At 47.2% G+C, this 16,079-nt stretch overlaps 1 protein-coding gene across 1 annotated transcript in view; it reads right to left on the minus strand.

The window, feature by feature from the left end:
• Positions 1-334: 334 nt before the first annotated feature.
• The window catches only part of LOC137385227 (equilibrative nucleobase transporter 1-like), a 73,865-nt gene continuing 58,120 nt past the window's right edge, over positions 335-16,079 (minus strand). The window contains exons 7-14 of the mRNA XM_068060213.1: positions 14,409-14,641; positions 13,255-13,422; positions 8,289-8,441; positions 7,054-7,059; positions 5,302-5,494; positions 3,452-3,575; positions 2,541-2,690; positions 335-439 (exon numbers count right to left, since the gene is read on the minus strand). Coding sequence (XP_067916314.1) covers positions 335-439; positions 2,541-2,690; positions 3,452-3,575; positions 5,302-5,494; positions 7,054-7,059; positions 8,289-8,441; positions 13,255-13,422; positions 14,409-14,641 — 1,132 coding nt within the window. The remainder of the gene's footprint in view (positions 440-2,540; positions 2,691-3,451; positions 3,576-5,301; positions 5,495-7,053; positions 7,060-8,288; positions 8,442-13,254; positions 13,423-14,408; positions 14,642-16,079) is intronic.

Below are 16,079 nucleotides of genomic sequence, written 5' to 3' on the forward strand. Positions count from 1 at the left end.
ATGTTCTACTGCTCTGTCCTTCCAAAAAACAATATTAACCTTCCCATCATGGAAAACATCCACCCCATCAGCACCCGCCAGTTCATCTCCCAAGTCCTTGACGATGATCTTGCCTCCCAAATCCGCGCACCATCTTTCCCAGAACTCCATGTTTGAATTGCACCCTTAAGGTTTCCGCCCCTGCCCCAGTACTGAAACACAGTAAAGTGATGAAAAGTGCATTAATGTCCTCACAGCAACTCAGGGATAGGCACAATGAGAGTCTGTGTGTGACTGGAGTCAAATATCGACCAGGTCGGATCCTTAAGGGCAATTACCGACCACTTTGCTTTTTTCATGACGTACAGAGAGCGTTCCTCAGTCTTGCATCTGTTACAATCACATTCTTTGAGTTATGTTTATGAGTTGTTGCTTTCTGTATGACCTGTAATGACCTCTCCTGTGACAGAGAATCCAGTGCCCAGAACATCAGGTGAAATCCTTCTCTCCCGAAATCAGTTGTTTAGAGCAGAGGTTCTAACCGAGAGTGAGAGGACCTGGAGAGGTTCACGAGGTTTCATGGGACACCACCAAAATAAGGCTGAAAGCATTACATCTGCTGCTTAATGCCAGTCATTGGACCCAAAATGAGCTCACACTGAGCACAGTTTTACTCTCTGCTTTATGAGGCTTGGCTCTGTATACAGTCTTCAGATGTCTTGTGTTGGTACACCCACAGTGCTGTTACGAAGGGAGTTCCAGCATTTTGACCTCGCCACAGTGAAAGAACGGCGATATAGTTCCAAGTCAGGATAGCGTCTCGCTTGTAGGGGAACTTGCAGGTGGTGGTGTTTCCATGTATCTGATGCCTCGGTGGTAGACGTTGCGAGTTTAGAAGTTGCTGTCTAAGGAGCCTTGGTGCATTGCTGCAGTACATCTTGTAGATGGTACACACTGCTGCCACTGTGTATCGGTGGTGATGGGAGTGAATGTTTGTAGATGGGGTGCCAATCAAGCGAGCTGCTTTGTCCTGGATGGTGTCGAGCTTCCTGAGTGTTGTTGGAGCTGCACCCATCCAGGCAAGTGGAGAGTATTCCATCACTTGTGCCTTGTAAATGGTGGACAAGCTTTGGGGAGTTGGGAGGTGAGTTAATCACTGCAGGATTCCCAGCCACTGACCTGATCTTGTATCCACGGTATTTATGTGCTGGTCCAGTTAACTTTTTGGAGAATGATAAGTCCCAGGATGCTGATGGTGGGGATTCAGCGATGGCAATGCCATTGAATGCAAATGGGGAGATATTCAGATTCTGTTTTGTTGGAGATGGTCATTGCCCGGCACTTGTGTGACTTGAATATTGCGTGCCACTTATCAGCCCAAGCCTGAATGTTGTCCACGTCTTGCTGCATTTAGGCACAGAATGCTTCATTAATGGAACTGAACACTGTCCTATCATCAGCGAACATCCCCACTTCTGAACATATTATACTGGGAAGGCATTAATGAAATAGCTAAAGATAGTTGTGCCCAGGACACGACACTGAGGAAATCCGTCAGCGTTTTCCTGGGGATTCACACGCCTTCAAATGTCCACACGGCACCCATCCACCCCTGCACAGCCCCACCCCATACAAGACCACTCTCACCACCACACGGCCCTCCTCCACCCCTGCACAGCCCCACCCCACACAAGACCACTCTCACCACCACATGGCCCTCCTCCACCCCTGCACAGCCCCACCCCATACAAGACCACTCTCACCGCCACATGGCCCTCCTCCACCCCTGCACAGCCCCACCCCATACAAGACCACTCTCACCACCACATGGCCCTCCTCCACCCCTGCACAGCCCCACCCCATACAAGACCACTCTCACCACCACATGGCCCTCCTCCACCCCTGCACAGCCCCACCCCATACAAGACCACTCTCACCACCACATGGCCCTCCTCCACCCCTGCACAGCCCCACCCCATACAAGACCACTCTCACCACCACACGGCCCTCCTCCACCCCTGCACAGCCCCACCCCATACAAGACCACTCTCACCACCACACGGCCCTCCTCCACCCGTACACAGCCCCACCCCATACAAGACCACTCTCACCACCACATGGCCCTCCTCCACCCCTGCACAGCCCCACCCCATACAAGACCACTCTCACCACCACATGGCCCTCCTCCACCCCTGCACAGCCCCACCCCATACAAGACCACTCTCACCACCACACGGCCCTCCTCCACCCGTACACAGCCCCACCCCATACACCACTCCTCGCAACCCCACCCTGTACACCTCACCCATACACAGCCCCACCCCATACACCACTCCTCGCAACCCCACCCTGTACACCTCACCCGTACACAGCCTCACCCTATACAAGACCACTCTCACCACCACACGGCCCTCCTCCACCCGTGCACAGCATCACCCCATACACCTCGCAACCCCACCCTGTACACCTCACCCGTACACAGCCTCACCCCATACACCACCCCCTCCCCCTCATACTGCACACCCCAAATCAAACAAGCGTCCTGCTCAGCTATCTCTCGCCGGTTGATTGTCCTGCTGCCCCAGGCCCGGCAGAGCATCTCGGGAAGGCGTCACTGCACCTCTCTGCTGGGTTTGCCATCGGCAGTGGAGGTAGACATTTATGGGATGAACGTAGGTCAGGGATACCAGGACAATGAATCCGATGTTCAGCTGCATTAAAAAACCATCAAAAAGATGAACAATGATAATTAGTGTCCAGGTAAAGGCAATCTCAGAATATGTGCATGGAATCATAGAATAATACAGAACTGTACATGGCCATTCAGCCCATCGTGCCTGTGATGGCTCTTTCAAAGACTTGGTCCCACCCTCTTCCATTTCCTAATATCCCTCCAAAATTTTCCTTCAGGTATTTATCCGATTTCTTTTTGAGGCGAAAGATTAAATAAGGATCCAGAACCGTCGCAGACAATGTGCACCAAATCATTCAGTATTTGTTAATTTTTTGGATGTTTAATTCCAGCTTTGCTAGTTTCTCCATGTGACTACAATCCCTCATTCCTGGAACCATTCTGGTAAAGCTCTTCTGTGCATTCATCAAAGTCTTCACAGCCTGCCTAAACTGTGGTGCACAGAATTGGACACAATACTCCATCTGAATCCTATCTATTGTTTCGTCAAGAGTAAGTTCCTGACTGTCTGCTCTATTTCTCTATTTATAAAACCCAGGGTTCCCATTTGACACATTAGTAGATGGGAGAATATATCCAAGCTTACACACTGACCTTTCATCCTATGGTGATGTGGGATTTATCTCGGGATCAACAGAGCCCAGCCTGATGCATCAAGATCTACTTCTCTCTATACCTACGTATCCCATGACTGCTTCATCCAATGCCTCTCGCTGTATCTATAACTCTCTAGGTCAGGAAAGGCAGAGATGAAGACCTCGGATACTCCCTGATACTTACATACAGAGGGTTGTCTTGCAGAGGTCCCTGGACCAGAGCGAAGCAAGGATACTGAAGCAGCGTGACAAAAGCTGTGATAGCCCTTCCCAGACCATATATCTTCCCAAAATGGCAGGGTGGGAATCTGCAGGAAACAAACAGAGAGAGAAGGACGAGGTGCAGAGAATTACGTTAAATCTACAGCAGAGAAACAGGCCATTTGGCTGAACGGGTACAACCAGTGCTAATGCTCTACATATCAACACATCCTTTTATTCTTTTTTTCCTGTGTTCTTGCAGCTTTCTCTTAAATGCATCGATGCTTCTCATTGTAACGGTTGCTCGAGGTAGCGAGTTCCACATTATCAGCGGTCTTGTCTACATAACAGTGCACATGGGAGACTGAAAAGACTCTTGGCCTCGGAATCCCAGATCTAACAATGTGACGAGAGTCGGAATAGACATATGTTTTCAGATGCCCAGATCTAGTGATTTAACTGGAATCTGAATGTACTCTTGATCACAGAATCCCGGATCGATCTAACTGTGTAACATGAATCTGAATGAACTCCTGGTCTTGGAATCCCAGATCTAACTGTGTAACGTGACCCTGAATACACCCCTGGTCTCACAATCACAGATCCAACTGTTTCACAGGAATCAGAATGCACTCCTGGTCACAGAATCCCAGATATAACATTGTAATGGAAATGTGATTGTACTCCTGGTCTAGGAATCCCAGAACTAACTGTGTAACAAGGCTTAGTGATCTCCTGGTCTCTCAATCCCAGGTCTAACAATGCAACAGAATGCTAAATGTACTCCTGGTCTCAGTATCCCAGATCAAACAGTGTAACAGAACATTGAATGGACCCCTGGTCTCAGGATACCATTTCTAACTGTATAACGGAAGTCTGATCGGACCCCTGGTCTCAGGATCACTGTTCTAACAGAGTAACTGGAATGTGAGAGGTCTTCTGGTCTCAGAATCCCAGGTCTAACAGATTAACGCCTGCCTGAGTGGACACCTGGTCTCAAAATCCCAGTTCTAACAACATAATGGGAGTCTAAATTGACTCCTGGTCTCAGAATCCACGATCTATCGCTGTAATGGGAATCTGAATGGACTCCAGGTCACAGAATCCAAGATCAAACAGTATAATGTACTCCTGTTCACAGATCCAGATGTAACAGCGTAACTGGAATCTGAATGGGCTCCTGTTCACAGAATCTGAGATCTAACAGTGGAACGGGAGCCTGATTGGAATCTTGATCTCAGAATCCCAGATCTAAGAGTGTAACTGGAATCTGAATGGACTCCTTCTCTGCCAATCCTTGTTTAACAGTACAACGGGAATCTGAAGGTACTCCGGGTCTCTCAATCCCAGGTCGAACAGTGTAACAGGAATCTCAATTTACTGCTTGCCTCTGAATCGCAGATCTACCATTATAACACGATTCAGAATGGACTCCAGGTCACAGAATCCCAGATCTAACAGTGTAACCGGAGTCAGAGAGGACTCCTAGTCTCAGAATCCCAGACCTAACAATGTAGGGGAGTCTGAATGGACTCCTGTTCTCAGAATCCCAAATGTAAAAGAATAACGGGGGACTGACTGGAATCCTGGTCTCAGAATCCCAGATCAAACAGTATAACAGGAGTGTGAATGGACTTCTGTTCTCATCAATCCCAGATCTAACTTTGTAATGGGAGTCTAAATGAACTATTGGTTTCAGAATCCCAGAGCTAACAATATGACTGGAAACACAATAAGCTGCTAGTATCAAAATTGCATATCTAACTATGATTTTGGTCTGATTTTGCTGCAGATCCGGGGGCTGCATTCGCTGGATGTCATGGGCTAACTTACGTAATGGCGATGAATGTGGTATAGCCTCCAAACATGAATGCTGTGTTGAAAAGCTGTAGGACGAAGGTCAGGTACTGAACCTGCAGTACAGGGATAGCAGCACAGATTGAGAACAGTACGCCTAATGTGACGGTGATAGCAAGAGAGAGCACCACCAACTTCATGTCAGCCAGTCTCTGTGAGGGAGCAGCACCTGAGGGGGGGACGAGAAAGAGAAGGAATAAAAACCACACTCAGTCAGTGTGCACTGGGCATGTTCCACCTGAGAGACACACAGAGGATCCCCCAAATTCATCCCCCTCCCCTGTATCCCAATTATCCCGGAGGGAGAGAAGCACAACCTCAAATCCCCTGATGGAGGGAGTGAATGTTTAAGGTGGTGGATGGGGTGCCGTTCAAGCGGGCTGCTTTATCTTGGATGGTGTCGAGCTACTTGAGTGTTGTTGGAGCTGCACCCATCCAGGCCAGTGGAGAGTATTCCATCACACTCTTGACTTCTGCCTTGTAGATGGTGGACAGGCTTTGGGGAGTCAAATCATTAGTTACTCACCGCAGGATTTCTAGCCTCTGACACGCTCTTGTAGCCACGGTATTTATATGGCTACTCTCGTTCAGTTTTTAGTCAACGGTAACGCCAGGATGTTAATAGTGGGAGATTCAGCGATGGTAATTCCGCTGAAGGTCAAGCGGAGATGGTTAGATTCTCCCTTATTGGAAATTGTCATTGCCCAGTACTTGTGTGACATGAATGTGACTTGCCAATTATCACCCATGTTTGAATGTTCTCCAGGTCTTGCTGCATGTGTACACGGACAGATTCAGTATCTGAGGAGTTGTAAATGTTACTGAACACTATGTAATCAGCAGTGAACATCCCCACTTCTGTGCTTATGATGGAGGGCAAGTCATTGATGAAGCAGCTGAAGATGGTTGGACTTAGGATACTACCCTGAGGAACTCCTGCAGTGACGTCCTGGGGCTGAGATAATTGACCTCCAACAACCACAACCATCTTCCTTTGCACGAGGTACGACTCCAACCAGCTGAGATTTTTTTCCCCCTGGCTCTCACTGACTCCAGTTTTACTCGGGCTCCCTGATGCCTCACTTGGTCAAATTCTGCCTTGATGTCAAGGGACGTCACTCTCATCTCACCTCTTGAGTTCAGCTGTTTTGCCCATGTGAGAACAAAAGCTGTAATGAGGTCAGGAGCTGAGTGGCCCTGTCGGAAAACCAAACTGAGCGTCACTGAGCAGGTTATTGCTCAGCAAGTGCCGCTTGAAAGCGCTGTCGATGACACCTTCCATCACTTTACTGACGCTCGAAAATATACTGTGTGGGCGATAATTGGCTGGACTTATTTGTCCATTTTTTTGTGGACTGGGCATGTCTGCGAGTTTTCCACATTGGTGGGTAGATGCCAGTTTTGTAGGTGAACTGAAAGAGCTGTGCTAGTGACACAGCTCGTTCTGAAGCACATGTCATCAGCAATATAGACAGGATGTTGTCAGGGCCCATCAGTGCCTTGAGCAGCAACTTGCTATCATGTGGACTGAATTTAAATGACTGAAAAATGACATCTGTGATGCTGGGGAATCTTAGGAGGACGCCTTGATGTATCATCTGTTCAGTACTTCTGGCTGAACATGGCTGCAAATGCTTCAGCCTTGTCTCTGGCACTGACTTTGTCGGCTCCTCCATCCTCCTCCAGTTAGTTTCTCTCATTAGCAGCAGCAGTGGACCAGGGTCGAACTCCTGGCTTGATGGTCATGGTCAGCGAAGGATACGCAGGGCCATGAGGTAATAGACTGTAGTTGAGTACAATTCTGCTGCTGTTGATGGCCCAAGGCCCTTCATGGATGCCCATTTTGACCTGCAAGATCGGTTCTGAATCTATCCCATTTAGGACAGTAGTAGCGTCACACAACACGATGGAGGGCGTCCTCAGTGTGAAGACAGGACCTCACCTCCACAAGGACTGTGAGATGGTCACTCCCAACAAACAATCATGGGCAGATGCATCTGTGGCAGGTAGATTGGTCAAGACGAAATCAAATAGTTTTTTCCCTTCTGCTAGTTCTCTCGCTCCCTGCCACATACCCAATCTGGTAGCTCTGTCCATCAGGACTCAGCCAGTAGTGGTGCTACTGAGCCACACGGTGATTGACATTGAAGTCCCCCACCCGAAGTACATTCCTTGCTACTCTCAGTAGAACGTTTTTCGAGTGATATTCAGTTCCAGCACATCACTGCAGGAGTTCCTCAGGGTAGTGTCCCAGATCCAACCATCTTCAGCTGCTTCATCAATTACCTTCCTTGCATCATAAGGTCAAAAGTGGGGATATTCGCTGATGATTGCACAATTTTCAGTACTATTCACGACTCCTCAGATACTGAAGCAGTCCGTGTAGAAATGCAGCAAGACCTGGACAATATCCAGGCTTGGGCTGATAAGTGGTAAGTAACATTCACGCCACACAAGTGCCAGGGAATGACTATCTTGAGGCTGGGAATCCTGCAGCGCGTAACTCACCTCCTGACTCCCGAAAGCATGTCCACCATCTCCAAGGCACAGGTCAGGCGAGTGATGAAATACTCTCCACTTGCCTGGATAGGTGCAGCTCCAACAACACTCAGGAATCTCGACATCATCTAGGAGAAAGCAGCCCGCTTTATAGGCACCACATCCACAACATTCACTCCCTCCACCTCCGACGCACAGTGGCAGCAGTGTGTACCGTCTACAAGATGCACCGCAGCAACACACCAAGGATCCTTAGACAACACCTTCCAAACCCACAACCTCAACCAACTAGATGTACAAGGGCAGCAAATGCATGGGAACACCACCACCTGCAAGTTCCCCTCCAAGCACACACCATCCTGACTTGGAACTATATCACTGTGGCTTTATGTTTGCTGGTTCAAAATCCTGGAACTCCTTTCCAAACAGCACTGAGCTGAGTGTTTACACTCAGATAACCAGACAGGGAGGGAGCTGACTAATCACACCTGGATTACCTGAGACAACGTCTGCTGGTTTGTTTCTGCGTTTTTGCCAGTCCATGAGTAGCCCATTCCAGGGAGCACAGAAAATGGCAAACAGCTGTATGAAGGCGAAGGCATTTGTGATCCTGCTGACTGAGGGAGAAAGTCAAAGTTATATGCAGAAAGAAAGATAGGGAGACAAAGAGAGACACACACAATAGCAGACAAAATCATAAAAACAGTGAAAGAGATCAATTCAAACAGCGGTTTGCTGCATTAGTCCTCACTTAGATGTGAAGCTTTTCCTGAAATGGAATTTCAGATTCGAATGTTGGTGTGCATTGGAATACAGGGCTCAGTATGGATTCAGGTACGGATCTTAGGGTGGATTGGAATAGGGTTTTGGTGTGCATTGTGATATGAGTCTCAGTGCAGGTTCAGGTCTGGGTCTCAGTGTGTATAGGGATATGGGTCTTGGGGTGTACTGGGATATGGTCTCAGTGTGCATTGGGATACGTGCCTCGGTATGAATTGGGATACAGTTCTCGGTGCGGATTGGGATACGAGTCTCGGGGTGGATTGGGGTACATGCCTCATGGTGGATTGATATACCTGTCTCAATGTGGAATGTGATACTGGTCTCAGTGCGGATTGGGATATGGGACTCAGTGCAGATTGAGATACAGATATTGGTGTGGATTGTAGAAACATAGGAGCAGGTGTAGTCCATCCAGCCTGCCGAGACTACTCCACCATTCAATCAGAAAATGCCTTATCATCTACCTCAATGTCACTTTCCTGCAGCAACCTCAGGTCCTTTGATGTCAATAGTATCCAGATATCTAGCGATTTCTGTCTTGAACATGCTCAATGATTGAACTTCCACAGTCCTCTGGGGTACAGAATTCCATAGATTCACCAGCCTCTGAATGAAGAAATTCCTCCTTGTCTTAATCTTAAATGGCCTAACCCTTATTCTGAGACTATAATCCCTTGGTTCCAAACTCGCCAGCCATGGGAAACCTCCTGTGAACGCTGTTATGCCTGTAAGAATTTTGAAACTTTTCAATGAGATCACATCTCATTCTTCGAAACTCGAGAGAATACAGGCCCAGTTTCCTCAGTTTCTCCTCAGAAGACAATTCTGACATCCTAGGGATTAGTCTGGTGAACCTCCATTGCACTCCATCTATGGCAATGTATATCCTTCCTTAGACCAAATCTGTACACAATATTCCAGGATCTCATCGAGACTATACAATTGCAGCAAGACTTCTTTTCTGCTGTACTCAAAACCCCTTGCGATGAAGGCCAACATTCCATTAGCCTTCCTAATAGCTTGCTGCACCTGCATGCTAGCTTTTAGTGACTCGTAAACAAGGACACCCAAGGTCTCTTTGGAGATCCACACTTCCCAACCACTCGCCATTTAATAAATACTCTCTCTTTCTGTTTTTCTACCAAAGTGGATAACTTCACACTTATTTACATTATATTCCATCTGCCTTGTTATTGTTTTATTGTCCTTTCATCTTCCTCACAACTTACATTCTTAGTATTGTGTCACCAACAAATTTGGAAATATTACAATTGGTTCCCTTATCCAAATCATTTATATAGATTATGAAGAGCTGTAGCCCCAGCACAGATTCTTGCGGTACCCCCTCTGCCATCCTGAGAATGATCCATTTATTCCTACTGCCTGTATTCTGTATGTTAACCAATTCTCAATCCATACCAGTATATTACCCCCAATCCCATGAATTCTAATTTTGTTTACTCATCTCTTACATGGGACTTTATCAAAAGCCTTCTGAAAATCCAAATACACCACATTCACTGGCTCTCCTTTATCTATGCTACAAGGAGCATCCTCAAAATACTCCAACAGGTTTGTCAAGCATGATTTCCCTTTCCTAAATCCATTTTGATTCTGCACAATCACATCAGTGTTTTAATAACTGTCTAGTCATCACATCCTTTATAATAGATTCTAACATTTTCCCTACTATTGATGTCAAACTAACCGGTCTGTAGTTCAGTTTCCTTTCTTCTTCCTTTCTTCAATATTGGGGTGAGATTTGCTTCTTTTCAGTTTACAGAAACCTTTCCTGAATCTATAGAATGTTGAAATATAACCATCAATGCATCCATTATCTCTATAGCCACCTCCATCAACATTCTGGGATATAGTTCATTTTGTCCAGGAGATTTAATCAACCTTCAATCCAGTTAATTTTTCAAGATATACATCTTTATTAATACTAATTTCTTTCAGTTCCTCATTTTCCCAAGTCCGTTGGTTCCCTCGTATTTCTGGGAGATTTTCTATATCTTCCTCCGTGAAGGCAGACACAAAGTAATTGTTTAGATGATGAGACTAAATCTGTACACAATATTGTTTCATTTCTCTGCCATTTCCAGATTCTCCATCATAAAAACTCTTGTATCTGCCTGTAATGGACCCCCATTTGACCCTGTTAATCATTTCCTTTCTGCATACCTAAAGAAGCTTTTACTGTCTCCGTGTGGATTGGAATAGGAGTCTCAGTGTGGATTGGGCTATTGGTCTCCAGGTGAATTTGAGATTTGGGTCTTGGACGGAATTGGAATTGGATATTGGAGTGGATTGGGATAGAATTCACAGTATGGATTGGAGTATTGGAGTCCATGGGGATTTTGACTATTTTCTTCTTGTATGTCAGTGTTTTGACATTCTCATGCAATTCTCTCATATTTTGCCTTTTCTCCAGTCCTTCTATTTCATTGCAAACGTCTTCATTACCACGTTTTCTTGGCCACCCAACATGTGTTTACTTCTCTGTAATTCTATTTTATCATATTCTTCTTTATTGTCCGTACTCTGCCTCCTTTTCTCTATCATATCTAGTACTTCATCAGTCAGCCACTCCCAATTTTTCCTGATCTTTCTTAGAGACCATCTCAGTTGCTATGTGTTTAATGCTCTATTTAAACCTTTCTTTCTATTGTTTCCTCCTAACTAAGATCTTGCACTGTCCCTTCCTTAAGTAAAGCTTCATACTTGTTAATAACTTTCTTGGAGATCAATGCGCCTTTTAAAGTTGCAGGCCTGTGTTGTTGTACATTTCTCTGGTGGTTGATACTTCAATCTGGAGACGGGGTTCACTTCCAGCTCTCTGCTGCACAAGTTGAAATGCAGAAATCACAGCAGGGCCCCTTATTTGGTTTTTGGTGAATCTCTCTCCGCTCTCGGCTAGACAGATGTCTGTACTAATTTCCCTCTCTCTCCAGAGAGTGAAATTTCAAGGTCAAAAGTCACTCACATGTTGCCTCTGTTGGGAGATACAGACACGCCCTCCCTGTGATAACCAACAATGACCCAGTATGTGGCTATTTCACATCTTCTTTGTTTCAGAAGAACCCATTCCACCCAGTATGCTACATCAAATCTTCCTCCCTTGGTCTAATTAGGTTGGCTTCATCTTTCATGGGACCACTGTTTGGGATTTTAAGCCTAATCTTCATCTTCATTACAAACAGGCATTCATCTGAACTGATGTCTGCACCTGGGTAAGTGAAGGTATTCTTGATGTTGTTCTTGCATGTTTCATTGATCATCAGAAAATCTATTTTATTTCTCTGAACATCTCCTGGTCTCTTCCAGATATGCAGTCTACTTGGGTGTTGTCTGCAGAGTGTATTCAGGATGACCGCCGTGGTCACTTGAAGTGCAATTGAAAATACAGAACCCAAACTGAAGTGTTATGAAAAATTAGTATATTCAAACTGTCCCACTGTCAATTAAGAATGAAAGGACACATTCCAAACTCTGAAGTGTCAATTAGGCCCATCCTGAAACCATCAAAATACATTTTTGAATTCAATGGGTTCTTCTGAAACAAAGAAGATGTGAAGTAGCCACACACTGGGCCTTTGTGGTCATCACAGGGAGGGGGTTTCTGCATCTCCCAACAGAGGCAACATGTGAGTGACTTTTGACCTTGAAATGTAGCTCTCTGGAGAGAGGGGGCTATCAGAACAAATATCCTAAAAGCTTGCCCAACCGAGAGCAGAGAGAGATTCAGCAAAAACCAAATAAGTGGCCCTGCTGTGATTTCTGCACTTCAACTTGTGCAGTGGGAACGGAAAGTGATCCCCATCTCCAGTCTGAAGTATCAACCACCAGATAAATCTACAAACAAGACAGACCTGCAATTTTAAAAGGCAAATTGACCTCCAAGAATATTCAACAGGTTTACTGTGAACCTGCAAACACCTACCTCACTTCAAACCACCTAACATTTTTCCTCTCTACCTATCTATTCTTCTATGTGTGTAAGTATGTCCACAAACAAATGTCTGTGCAGATGTGGTTGCAAACATTTCGGGAATGAATATCGCTCAATAAATAGTTAATCTTTGGATTTAAACCTGTCACTGTCTGTTTATTTGTAAATTAAAAGACAAAGGGGTTAAAAACGTAGTAACAAAAACACTTTTTGAAGTCAGTTGGGTGGTGAACAGTGGGACCCACCCATACCCCTCTCCACCCCTATTACATGGCTGTAACAATGACCAAGTAGTTTTTTTCTCACAGATCTGTAGCAGGTGTTAAGCTCTGCTGTTCTCTGTTCCCAGTCTATAAGTTCTTATCCCATTTCCATGCCAACATTTGTAGTCGAATCACCCATGACTATCAAGATGTCTACACTCTTCAAATGCTTCAATGCTTTCCTCTTTCCTCACCTTCTTATTTGTCTACCTCAATCTCTCTCCCTCTGTCCCCCTCTATCTATCTCTCCTCTCACTCTCTCTGTCTGCCCCTCTGTCTCATCCGCTCTCTCTCCCTCCATAGCTCTATCTCCTCTCTCTCTTCTCCCCTCACACACTCCCCTTTTCACCCCCTCTCTCCCTTTCCACTACCTGTCTCCCTTCTTCTGCCCCATCCCCATTCATAACCAGTATCTTCCCTCTGCCCCCTTACCTTGTTCAGAGTCACCGCTGGCAAGCAGGTTAAGCATAGGGTTCAGCGTGCCAATGAAGAGGTAGTGACGGAGCAGCATGACAGAGAACCAGAGCAGGTGGGTGAGGAAGATCTTGGAGAAGATGCAGCTCCTGAAGGAGGGAATCTCCTCCTCAATGTTTTCTGAGTCTAGTTGGGAGGGGAGAAGAAACACAGAGTTACATGGAGCAGGAACTGGCCAAGAAAAGTATTGTGGTACATGGACACTTCACTGAACAATTTCAACCAGAGTGGTCGACAGGAAATTCTTGCCCCTTTATAGCCTTCTATAAATTACAGGAGGAGGCCATTCGGTCCGTCCTGCATGTGCCAACTCTTTGAAGCATTGTGTCTAATTAACCCCCCTTCTTCCCCACGAGCCCTGCAATTGTTTATTTCCCCCTTGAGCTATTTCTACAATTCTCTTTTGAATGTTCCAATTGAATCTGTTTCCACCACCCTTTCAGGCAGATTCCAGATCACAAAAACTCGCTATATAAGAAAAATGTCACCTCAAGTCCTCCTCTGGCTCTTTTACTGATTATCTTAAATCTGTGTGTCCCTGGTCACCGACCCTCCTGCCACTGGAAACGATTTCACTTTGACGTAAAAGCAAAGCAATCACCTCCTTGATTTGAACTCCGTCTGTATTCAGATGGCCATGGATCCTGCATGGAAAAGAGATGGGAGTAGTGGAGGAAGAAAGAGAAGGCAATTGCAGGGATGAGAGTGAAGGGAAAGGGGCAATTGGGAAAGAGAAGTTTAAAAAATTGGAAGGAGAAAGGATAAGTGTGTGGGGAGAAGGGGAGAGAGGGAAGGGTCGGAGGAAAAGCGAAAGGTTAGAGAATAAAAGGAGAAATGAGGGCAGGGAAGAGGGAAGGGAAGGGCAGAAGGAAAATGAGGAAGTGGCAAAGGGTAAAGAGGGTACTTACAGAAAGGGGAAGCAGAGATGGCAAAAAGGTAGCGAAAGAAGGGAAGTGGGTAAGGGAAAGTGGGGAGGTGATAGAGGAGGGTAAAGAGGGAAAGGGTACAGGTGAGGGAGTGGGGGGATTAGACAGGTGAGGGAGGGGATATGAAGACAGAAGCGGGGGAGAGATGGGGAGGGAAGAGGAAGGGCAGGGGGAAAATACTCTCACCTTCTGTCCCATTGGGCTGGGGATTCACACCATCACTCATCTCTGTTCCTTCCTGTTCCTCGTCCCTGTTTCCCTCTGCCATTTCCAGTCTCTCTCCCCGATCTCCTTCCATCTTTGCCCGTCTCAATTCTTCCTCTCCCTCCGTCGCATCTCCTCCATGGTGTGACTGCCTCTGGCTCGCAGTTACGTCCTCAAGGGAGAACGCTTCCAATGCAATCTTCTCACAACTGACCCTGTCCAAAGAAGGCAATATTTACTCAGAAAGGACCTCACTCAATTGGAACATTTGGCACAAATTGTTTTCTTAGAACAAAGGGTACACGGGGAGATCTGATGAGGTATTTTGCACAAAGGACTGAATTTTAACAGCCCCTAAGGGATGGGCTTGGGAGTTGGAATGGCTGTCAAAATGGTGTGCGAAGGTACCAGATGGGGCATGCCCAATAACCTCCCGACACCATGATGGATGGGGCATGCCCAATACCCTCACACCACCATGACGGATGGGGCATGCCCAATACCCTCCCACCACCATGACGGGTGGGGCATGCCCAATACCCTCCCACCACCATGACGGATGGGGCATGCCCAATACCCTCCCACCACCATGACGGATGGGGCATGCCCAATACCCTCACACCACCATGATGGATGGGGCATGCCCAATACCCTCACACCACCATGACGGATGGGGCATGCCCAATATCCTCCGTCCACCATGACGGATGGGGCATGCCCAATACCCTCACACCACCATGACGGATGGGGCATGCCCAATACCCTCCGTCCACCATGACGGATGGGGCATGCCCAATAACCTCACACCATCATGACGGATGGGGCATGCCCAATACCCTCCCACCACCATGACGGATGGGGCATGCCCAATATCCTCCGTCCACCATGACGGATGGGGCACGCACAATACCCTCCGTCCACCATGACACATGGGGCATGCCCAATACCCTCACACCACCATGATGGATGGGGCATGCCCAATACCCTCCGTCCACCATGACAGATGGGGCATGCCCAATACCCTCACACCACCATGATGGATGGGGCATGCCCAATACCCTCACACCACCATAATGGATGGGGGAATGCCCAATACCCTCACACCACCACGATGGATGGGGCATGCCCAATACCCTCACACCACCATGACGGATGGGGCATGCCCAATACCCTCACACCACCATGACACATGGGGCATGCCCAATACCCTCACACCACCATGACGGATGGGGCATGCCCAATACCCTCCCACCACCATGACGGATGGGGCATGCCCAATACCCTCCCACCACCATGACGGATGGGGCATGCCCAATACCCTCCGTCCACCATGACAGATGGGGCATGCCCAATACCCTCACACCACCATGACAGATGGGGCATGCCCAATACCCTCCGTCCACCATGACGGATGGGGCATGCCCAATACCCTCCCACCACCATGACGGGTGGGGCATGCTCAAGACCCTCCGTCCACCATGACGGATGGGGCATGCCCAATACCCTCACACCACCATGACGGAATGTGCATGCCCAATACCCTCACACCACCATGACGGATGGGGCATGCCCAATACCCTCACACCACCATGACGGATGGGGCATGCCCAATACCCTCCCACCACCATGACGGATGGGGCATGCCCAATACCC

The sequence above is a fragment of the Heterodontus francisci genome, chromosome 28 (genome assembly GCF_036365525.1).
Source record: "Heterodontus francisci isolate sHetFra1 chromosome 28, sHetFra1.hap1, whole genome shotgun sequence".
NCBI classification, from domain to species: domain Eukaryota; kingdom Metazoa; phylum Chordata; class Chondrichthyes; order Heterodontiformes; family Heterodontidae; genus Heterodontus; species Heterodontus francisci.